The 10,390-nt window shown below is 39.2% G+C and overlaps 1 protein-coding gene across 1 annotated transcript; it reads right to left on the bottom strand.

The window, feature by feature from the left end:
- Positions 1 to 6,466: 6,466 nt before the first annotated feature.
- LOC311288433 (fucolectin-like) lies at positions 6,467 to 10,089 on the bottom strand (the record flags this gene model as incomplete). The annotated part of the gene is made up of 4 exons (XM_084405854.1): positions 6,467 to 6,545; positions 8,472 to 8,606; positions 8,727 to 9,006; positions 9,960 to 10,089. The coding sequence occupies 4 exons, from the start codon at positions 10,087 to 10,089 to the stop codon at positions 6,467 to 6,469; spliced, it is 624 nt and encodes a 207-aa protein (XP_084261980.1).
- Between the last annotated feature and the right edge of the window lie 301 nt (positions 10,090 to 10,390).

The raw sequence follows: 10,390 nt of genomic DNA, 5'->3' as shown, positions 1-10,390 counted from the left end.
GCTAGCGACTGACCCTTGAGGCCCTTTTTAGTGCGCCTGCCTCCAATATCAGAAACGCCAGTTTGAAACCAGCTCGATTAGAGTAGAATCAGAGGGGTTACATATGCCTTTATTTCTGAGACAGAAATGTCGGTGCCAGCCCTGATTGATCTGATCAGAAGTCTTTTCAAGCTACAAGATTAATTTTAATAAGTCAGAGGCAACTCTGCATGGGAAGTGGGGAGACTCAGCTATCTTCAATGTTCCTCTTCAAGTGGTCCCCTAAGGGCTTTGCCTATTAGGCGTAAAGGATCCAGCAATCTACTGAAGGTAGTACATTCATTTTGATCAAGTTTATTCTGCCTATCCAAGAAATAAGAAAGATCCATCCAGCGATCTAGATCATTTTACACTGTTTTCAGGCCTGTAACAAAATTAAGGGTGGCCAACGTTTTGAGATTGGGGGAAAAATTTACACCAACATTTACACCTAAATAGCCTGAGTCCGATTCTTACATTTAGGGCAAAATGGTGAATGTTTTGGGTCAATCTTAGGAAGTACATTCACCAGTTTGTCCTAGATTAAAGAATCTGACTCAGTTAGACACTCCTACATGTTTTGGTTCTGCCCCATGATAAGCCATTTTTGGGACAAGATTAAAGCAAAGCTTGACTGTATATTGAATTGCACTATTGGTAAAGATGCTTTTTTTTTTTTTTTTTTTGGGAAAGACTAAAGAGGACAGTGATCTATCACTTCCCCAGGTCAACCTGGCAAGCAAATTATTATTTTTAGCTTCTAATGGCGCTTTTCCACTGCATGGTACGGTACGGCTCGGTTCGGTTCGGTACGGCTCACTTATGGTGCATTTCCACTGCATGGTACGGTACGGTACGGCTCGCTTTAAATGGTACCACCTCTGTTGAGGTTCCAACCATACCGTACCGATACTAAAATGTGACGTGAAAACACTGCAGATCACTGATTGGTCAGACAGAATCGTCACTACCAGCGTAATTGTATTTGCGACACGAGACACTAAACCCGCTAGATTTAAATAGCCAGTAGACAACAGCCAACACTGTAGCACCTGTTTTTAAAGTATTTGCTTGAAAAAAGAAGTAAAAAAATTTCAAAAAAAGAAATGCAGACGTTCCTCTCGTTGGTTGCTGAGTAGCGGATCCAGCGAGAGCTGGATGGGGCAACAAGGAATGAAAAAGATTTCCAAGAAGTAGCTCAGCTCTTAGCCGCACACGGCTACCACCGGACCTACAAACAGTGTAGGGACAAATAAAAAAAAACTTAAAAGTGACTACAGAACCATAAAGGATCACAACGGCCGGAGTGGTGCAAACAGAAGAACGTGGAAGTGGTTCGACCAAATGGACGCTATCTACGGAAGTCGACCTGCCCGGAACCGGGCACAGAGGGAGCTCCATTTGCAGATGGCAATCGATGAGGCCCGGCAGGCGAGGGAGCAGGAAGCGGACTTAAGGACGGAGGAAAATGCACAAACGGCTGCATTCAATCAAGCCTTCCTCAACGTCATGGGGATGCTTGTACAGGCGATGAGTGGCCGGCAAGAACAGAACTCTCTGCCCGACTAAAACCTCCCTAGTCCATACTTCATGAAAATGGTTATTTTTTAACCTGTTTTTTCTGTGAATGTTTTTATACTACATATGTTTATGCACACCGTTTAAAGTTTGCTTAGTGTACGTTTTTTACCTTAAAATGTTTTTGTTTATATATATATATATATATGTATGTCATATTTATATTTTTTATATTTATTTTTTTGCACTACATACATTTGCACAACATTTAAAGTTTGCTTGGTGTACATTTTTTACTTTTAAATGTGTGTATATATATGTATATATATATATATATATATATATATATATATATATATATATATATATATATATGTATGTATATATATATATATATATATATATAAATTGCAGTACATACATTTGCAGTTTGTTTAAAGTTTGATCTGTTTACATTTTTCTTCAATAAAATGTACTTGTCAAATGTGTACTTTCCTTTTTAATTCTTTAATATTTCATGAGCATGTAATATAGCTAATTATACATGTAAATGATAAATAATGATAAAAACCTGTTGTAAAACCCCTTACCAGACAGCTCCAATTTTGGCAAGTGGGGCATACATGACACCCAAAATAAAAAGGTTGCTGTGACTTTATGAGCAGCAACCTTTTTATTTTGGGTGTCGTGTATGCCCCACTTCAATAGAATCTATTCTGAATAGAGACATAACCAACAAAATTAAGAAAGCCAAGTCTACAAGTAAGAGTTTACAGTTCAAGACTCAGAATTAATCAGGGCCCAGTTTCCCAAAGCGTTCTTATCTCTAAGTAGTTCTTAACCTATTCCTTAACCTCTCTCTTAACCTTATGGGACGGTTCCCGAAACGTTCGTACGCTAAGTATATCTTTTGTAAGTCACACTTTCGTAAGGTTGGTCTGGACCACTCTTAGCTTTACCTTATCACTGTTGCAGGTCTATATGAATATAATTCTGAAGTTTTAATACACCCAGACAGTATTAAATTAGGCTAATTCAAGTGTTTTCATGCAAAGAATAAAATTGTCATTACACTGATTGTTGTTAGATTTTTAATTATATTATTATACAATATTATTAATTTAATTAAAACGCTCTTTTAAAGGCATAGGCTACTGTCAGTTAAGTCCTATTCGGACGCTAATATTGTTTCTCATGGGCTCGTCCGGTATTTTAAACATTTACAGGGGTAAGTCGGTGATTTTAGTGCCGTCCGAATCCATAATATCAGTGTTTTTCTCACCCAACCCGCGTAAAAATCCCTGGCCAAATTAGTACCTTCTGTTTTTTGACAAACAGGTCGTGTGGTAATTTAATTGCCGTCTGAATCCACATCTCTGAGTTTACAAGAGATAAAAAATTCACGGTTTAAATCCTTTTTGATCACTGCCGAGCACCGTACGCAAGATGTAAACTTTTATTACTGAAATGCTGGAAAGTATTTACAAGAACAATATTTCATCGCAGCTCCACCTCAGCGAACAAAAATGGGAAAGAGAAGAAGGCACGTAAATTTTTGAAAAGGTTATCAGAATCAGAATCAGAATCAGAAAGAGCTTTATTGCCAAGTGTGCTTGCACCCACAAGGAATTTTTCTTGGTACTGAAGCTTCCAGTGCACATATACAAATACAAATACAACAAGAACATAGTAATACAAATTCTAAGAATAAAAATATATAAAAAATAAATAAAAATAGAATAAAGGTAAAAAAGTAGGGTCACAGTTGGGTTTAGTCTGAATAAACATTTACAGATTATGAACATATTTACAGTATTTTGAGTAGTATGAATAATATAAATATAAATATCACCTGAATTAGAGAATATTACACTAGACAGTGGGAGTCTAGCGCATGTTACAGATTATAAACATATTTACAGTATTTTGAGTAGTATGAATAATATAGATATAAATATCACCTGAGTTTATTGCACTAGACAGTGGGAGTATTGCACTTACAGGCATATGCTTTGGGGGGCATGTTAAGTGTTCAGAAGGGAAATGGCCTGTGGAAAGAAACTGTTCCTGTGCCTGGAAGTTCTTGTGGCCAGTGATCTGTGTCGCCGTCCTGACGGTAACAGTTCAAACAGGGGGTGTCCAGGGTGAGTGGAGTCCGTGATGATTTTACCTGCTCTCTTCCTCACTCTGGAAGAGTACAGGTCCTGGAGGGTTGGCAGGGGGGCACCAATAATCCTCTCTGCAGTCCGGACTGTCCTTTGTAGTCTCCTGATGTCCGATTTGGTAGCTGAACCAAACCAGACAGTGATGGAAGTGCTTAAAACAGACTCAATGACGGCTGAGTAGAACTAGATCAGCAGCTCCTGTGGCAGATTGAACTTCTTCAGCTGGCGAAGGAAGGATTATATTGTGGCAGCAATATATGTTACAATTTTAAAATATGTAGGCTAGGCTATTATAGGCTATTATAGTTTGGATTATTTTTTATAATATCCAATAATCATAATAAATTGCAATTTCAACTATTTCTGAAGTGCTTCATTTATAAAGATCACCGCTTTCTCACATAAACAGCCCCTGCACGAGAGAATAATTGATTGTCGAGCCATCGATATCAAACAATTCAGTACCATCGCCACTGACAGCGCCGGGTAACGTCGCACGTAAGAAGGTATATCTTAAGCAGCTTCCTAAGGTATGGTTCGGGGAACACACTTAGGAACATAAACACCTTTGGTAAGATATATCTTTCGAGCTCTCTTAGCGCACTAAGAGTGAGCGTTATCGGGAAACCGGGCCCAGACTGTTATTAATATTGAGATATATAAGCTCAAACATAAAAAAATATATATATTAAATGTATACAAATATTATGTGAATGTAGGATAAGAACCACAACTAGTGTAGCCACAAGTGGGTTCATGCTCCATTTTAAATCTGAAGATATCTTTAAAATTATCCATGTTGTGGAGTATATCAGGAGAGTTTTTTTAAGAGAAGGCTGATTAGATTCTTATCAAATATTTTATTGCCCTGTAGACACCCATTTACAGTCTATGACTAATGTCTGGTGAGGAGAACTGGCCCATTCATGCTTTACTGTAGTCAATCAACGTACCTTTCACACCTCTGCCGGTATGAGACTTAATCTTCATTATTCTTTTATCATTGTTATTTTGTTTGAATTCAGCCATTATAGCCTTTATTCTGGCATTATGCTTGGCCATCGACACCTCTGTCATCCCACTATACATGAATAATCCACCTATTATTTTAAGTCTTGTTAGAAAACAAAAAAATATATATATTTTTGGGACCTCATGTGAATTCTTTTAACAAATTAAATTATGTAATAGAATAGCTCTTGCAGCAGGTGGATTAGAGCAACAGGTATCATCAAGCTACATGTCACAATTTAAAAGATTAATAGTACACTTTTACTTAAAACTTACTTTAAACCACCATCGAGTATTTGTATCATATTTCGCTCGTGGTTTAAAATAGTGTTATGACATAAAATGAATAGAAATGTTATTCTGTATGACAAAATATTTTAAAAACATGTAATAATTATTTCTCCAAATATGCACACAATTGGATAAGAGTCCTGACGGATGCTGTATATTGCATGTAAGTGAACACAAATAAATCTGAGAAAACATGATTGACTGCATTATGAGTGATGATTCCTATTCAAAATATCAAATGTTACAGTTTAATAATTTTGCACTCCTGGAATAAATTAAGCAGATTTATCATAAACAGTGGTCAAATATCAAAGCTGGAGTATTACATCTTTATAATGATGCTATTTATTATTAATATTATATTAATATTATATGTATTGATAATAATGGGGTTAATAAATATGCAAGGGGAACATTTTCAAATACTGCACAACACACTTTACAGAACAGACATAGTCAACTATTCAAGTAACGCATCAGAGCCTCACGGACATACCTGCCCTCCTCCTCTACAGGCTGTGCCAGTGCCAGTCCCAGCACAGGCTCTGCTGCTGAAGGTGAATCCCATGCACTCTCATAGGCCTCTCCATGACTCTCACAAAGGTTATGTAGAGCACAGCATGTCAGCACCATAGATTTCACAAGGTCGACCGCACAGTCATTTCTTTTCATAAGGCAACGCCATCTTCCTTTTAATCTACCAAAAGCATTTTCAACCACTACACATGCTCTGGATATTTTCATGTTGTAGACCCGCTGTTCCGCTGTCAGCCGTCCAGTGTCAATGAATGGTTTTAAGAGCCAGTTCTGCAAGGGATAGGCAGAGTCTCCTAGCATGTAGTAGACAACATTCACCCCAGCAATGTTTTTGGTGCTAGCTGGTATGTGGTTTCCACGGCTTGCCACCTCCCACAGTGTGGACAGTCTCAAACCCGAGCATCATGCAGGCTTCCAGGCAGTCCTGTGAACACATTCCAGAAAACTCCCTTTCCATCCACAACCCCTTGAAGGATGATGGAGTGCCAGCCTTTACAGTTGAAATAGTCACAGTGATAGTCTTGTGGTGCTATTATGGGTATGTGTGATCCATCAATAGCACCAATACACTGTGGGAGTCCCCCTCTGTTCTCAACATAGGCACCCATTTCTTTAAACCTCTCCTGATCTGGAAAACGAATTTGTTCTGGTACCAACAACGTCTCTGCTGCAGCACAGAACTCCTGAACACACCGACACACAGTTGAAATGCTTACTCCAAAAAGATGTCCAACACTTCTGTACTCTGAGCCGGTTGCAAGCTTCCACAGTGCAATGGCTAGTCTCTTCTTTAAGAAGTACACACACGCGGATGTTTGTGTCCCGTCTCTCCATCGCAGGACGCAGTTTGTTGCACAAGTGGATAAACGTTTCTTCCGACATTCTAAAGTTCTCCAACCACTGCGTGTTTATAAAACCAGGAACAATCACATCCCACCACTCAGAAACTCTGTTAAATGTCCAAACAGATGGTCTGTTGTGGCGACTTTGCGAAATATGATACATCTGAAATACACAGATTACACATTTTAATACATAAAATTGGCAGCTAAATTCATTAAATGCTTTGTGACGATATAGCGATTGAGACCCTAAACAAGATTAGCTTACCCTAGTGCGCCGTCGGGCAAACCGAGTGATGTCGTCATCTGCGCTTCGTTGTAAGAGTTCGCAGACTCTTTCGTTTTTTTTAGCAGTATTTTGTTTTGCTGCCATCAGCCTCATTTTAAACACATTTCTCCGTCTTGCAGTTAAAAATATCCACATGCCGAGAATCAAGAACACCATCCCCTCGATAGGCTCCATTGTTCCTGTGTTGTGCGTTTAAAATGTGGCGCGTTTACAATGATGTCATGGCAGTAGAGGCGGCAACTATAACGATCAGTCCCACCCACTTTGAAGTGGTACTAACTGCAGTGGAAAAGCAACCGAGCTAAAGCGAACCGAACCGTGCCGAGTCGAGTCGTACCACGCAGTGGAAAAGCGAAGCGAGCCGAACCGTTCCGCGCCGAGTCGAACCGTACCGAGCCAAACCGAGCTGTACCATGCAGTGGAAAAGCGCCATTTATGTTTACTTGCTGTGTGGATTAAAGATAAACTCTCAAAAGTGGATCAAAGGTACACTAAGATTTTTTTTAGTATTGATGTTATCGATTGCAACGAGGCTAAATTTGACAATTTATGGTTCCCCTTTCTTTATAGTCTCCCTCAGAAAGACGCACAACTATTAAATATCTATGAACAACCATGGAAAAGTAGCACAGTGGAATGGAGGTGGTCTCTGTACGCTTTCAAACGAACACTGGTGCGCCTCGTTTGTGGTGGGAACCTGAGCAGACTACGAACAGACCCAAATTCCTAAAGAACTGTGTATTTTTGGACTAAACTATCTGCCGTCTGTGCTGTGCACTATGGGATTAGGACAAGTGTTTGTTGATAGTTTGCTCTTAAGCAACATAGCCCCATGGCAGCTCGCTGATAAACTTGGAGTTGTGAGGAGGTGCAGAGCCTCATAATGTAATGTAAATGTATTAATGTCACCACACAATTGTTAGATTCAAATGAAATCAGGCTATTTCATGATGATTATAAACGTCAACAGACAACCATCATTACTGGATATAATTTTGCTTAAGCTTCCTTTGCTACTGCAAATGTGTTTGATACACACACTGTCACCGCAGCCACAAAACACAAACGTATAATAAAGAGTTAAGAGCCAAACTAATGGAAACACTAATTACCACAAATGAAACGGAGCTAAACCTCTGTTAATTCTCAATAACAACTTCTGTAGATGTCTGACAGAAATAAAGTCAAACTGGTTAGTAATAAGTGAAGCTGGTAATGCTGTTTGTGGAGTTGTTTAATCCTCCTCTCCTGAGATCTTGAAAGATTTAATGTCTTCTTTTATCTTCAGGTGATTTCATCTTAGACTGTGGCTGAAGTCAGTTGTAGTTCTTGTGTTTCTGCTCGTCTCTTTTTCTGCTCTCTTCTTTCCTTCAGTGATTCTGCTTGTTAACAGGCTTATTAAGGCTGAGATGACTCCGTATTTATTATACACATATTTTGTGGCTCAGATAAGTTCCAGTTCTGGTTTATTTTTTGCTCTTGACTGACATGTGGCATTGCTATGGCCTGCTTGTGGCCCAGATCTGGCAAACAGGAGTGATCCACCCAAGTGCCATCGTTCCACGCGGTATGTGGGCCAGATCCTCATTCCATATGTGCCAGATGTGGGCCGATACAATGTTGCTATCTGGGTACGCTTCAACAAAAACATTTAGCAAAAACAAAACAAAAATCTCAAGGGATAATGTGCCAGATCAGAATCTGCTAAAATGCTTCACACTTCGAACCAAATCTACACCCTTGATATGGTATTATATACTGAATATAATGCTCTCCAGCAATGAATTACCTGCCAAATACCCGTAGACTTCAACCTCACAAAGATGAAGAATCCTCTGATCTACAGGAATACGAACAACCACATAACGTCCCTCCATCCCTTCACATGAGTAGTTGTAGGACTCGCCAGATGGAATAGCAGGAATAACAGCACATCTACAGACAGAGAGAGAAACAGATGGAGATAAAGATACTGTCATATAATCTTCACATTCACATTTAATCCTTCTCATTTGTACTCAAGCTCTCATGTTCTTTCAACCTCAAGAGTCTCACATGGGATTGTTGCTGCCGTTGTTCTCCAAAGAGTTTCCGATGCGAATCTCCGCTCCGTTTATTCGATTTTCACAGCAGTCTCGTCTGTTAGTGACGACCACTTTACTAACTCGGTACACATCACGCAGATCCAGCCTCCACCACGGGTTAGTCTCATTAAGGGTTGAGGTGCATCCCGTGTACAACTGCTGGAGACCACGATCACCATCAATGGCCTTTTCAGCAAACCAGCTCCCAGATGTTGACGACTGTGTAGCAGCTCCTCCTACTGCCCGATTTCCTAGAAAATGTATAAAAACCTGTCTCGACCCATCTTTATGCAACACATATGCAAAACATTGCAGACACATTTTCTGCAACTCTTGCAGAAGTTTTGATAAGCTCAGTAGAAAAGTAAAGGCTTTTCTTTTCAGTAAGTTTTAACCATAGTCCACTCAAAGACAAAGAGTGGACTATGGTTAAAACTTACTGAAAAGAAAAGCCTTTAATTTTCTACTGAGCTTATCAAAACTTCTATCTCTGCTGCCAATATATATATATATATATATATGAAGAGTTCAGATGCAAAAGCCTCTAAGTGGCATCTGAAATTTTCTTCTAGAATAATCATTTTTATAAAGCTTGTATATTTAAGTTCAGTAATTTCACTTAAATGACAATTAATAGGTAATTTTCATTGCCATTTAAGTGAAATTACTGAACTTAAATATACAAGCTTTTTAAAAATTCTAGAAGAAAATTTCAGATGGCACTTAGAGGCTTTTGCATCTGAACTCTTCATATATACATCAAACGCAAAGCTTCCACAAAGAAAAACAGTTCCTGGTAAGCAGCTTTGAGTAGAGGCGTGTGTTGGGTAAGAGGCACACAAAATTTTAGCGGCCGGATTTTTTTTTAACTGCTTTACAATTATCATTTATTTATACTTTATTTATACATACATTTACTTATAGACATAATAATTATAGAAAACAACACATACATCAAGAAAATATAAGTTCACTCACCTAGTCCTAGCCTATCCTTTTAAATGTCCGTGTTAAAAGGGAACGTTCAGCCGTTTAGTGAAGCTTATTGTTCTATAGCCTATATCCAATTTAGGCATTGTCACGGTTCATGAATTCACTGCTTTTTCCTTGTCTCGTGTGATTGTTGTGTTGTGTGTTAATTCGTGTGGGGGTGTCATCTGATTATTGCTTATCAGCAGCGCCAGCTGATTCCCATCTAACTCACCTTTATATTCTCTGTGACTGGTGTCCTCTGTTGTCAGAACCTTGTGGTGTATGCAGTGTCTGTTCCTGTCCCGTTTTGGTTGTGACCTGTGTTCCTGTGGAGTTTTCGTCGTGTCTTCGTCTCTACTCATCTTTGTCACCTTCCTGGATTTGGATCGTCACTTCTGCCATCACCCTTCACCAGCCGGTTGCCTATTGAAGTCCCTGTGTCACTCTCCCATCCCAGTGTGTCGTGTGTGTGACTCTGACCACTCTGTTTATTTATCAATAAACATACTTTTTACCTGCTATTGTCTCCTCTCTTGCGATCTTGACAGAAAGTTCTGACCCACATTCAACGTGGATGATTTCATCGCTCATAGTATCAACTGGATGGATTCTCAAGGAGAGAGTATCGCGAACACGGGGCGGGCGGTACAAGCTTTAGTGACA

Source organism: Rutilus rutilus, assembly GCF_951802725.1.
Source record: "Rutilus rutilus genome assembly, chromosome: 3".
NCBI lineage: Eukaryota > Metazoa > Chordata > Actinopteri > Cypriniformes > Leuciscidae > Rutilus > Rutilus rutilus.
The sequence above is the reverse complement of the archived record's forward strand: the minus strand, read 5'-3'. Positions and strand labels throughout refer to the sequence as shown.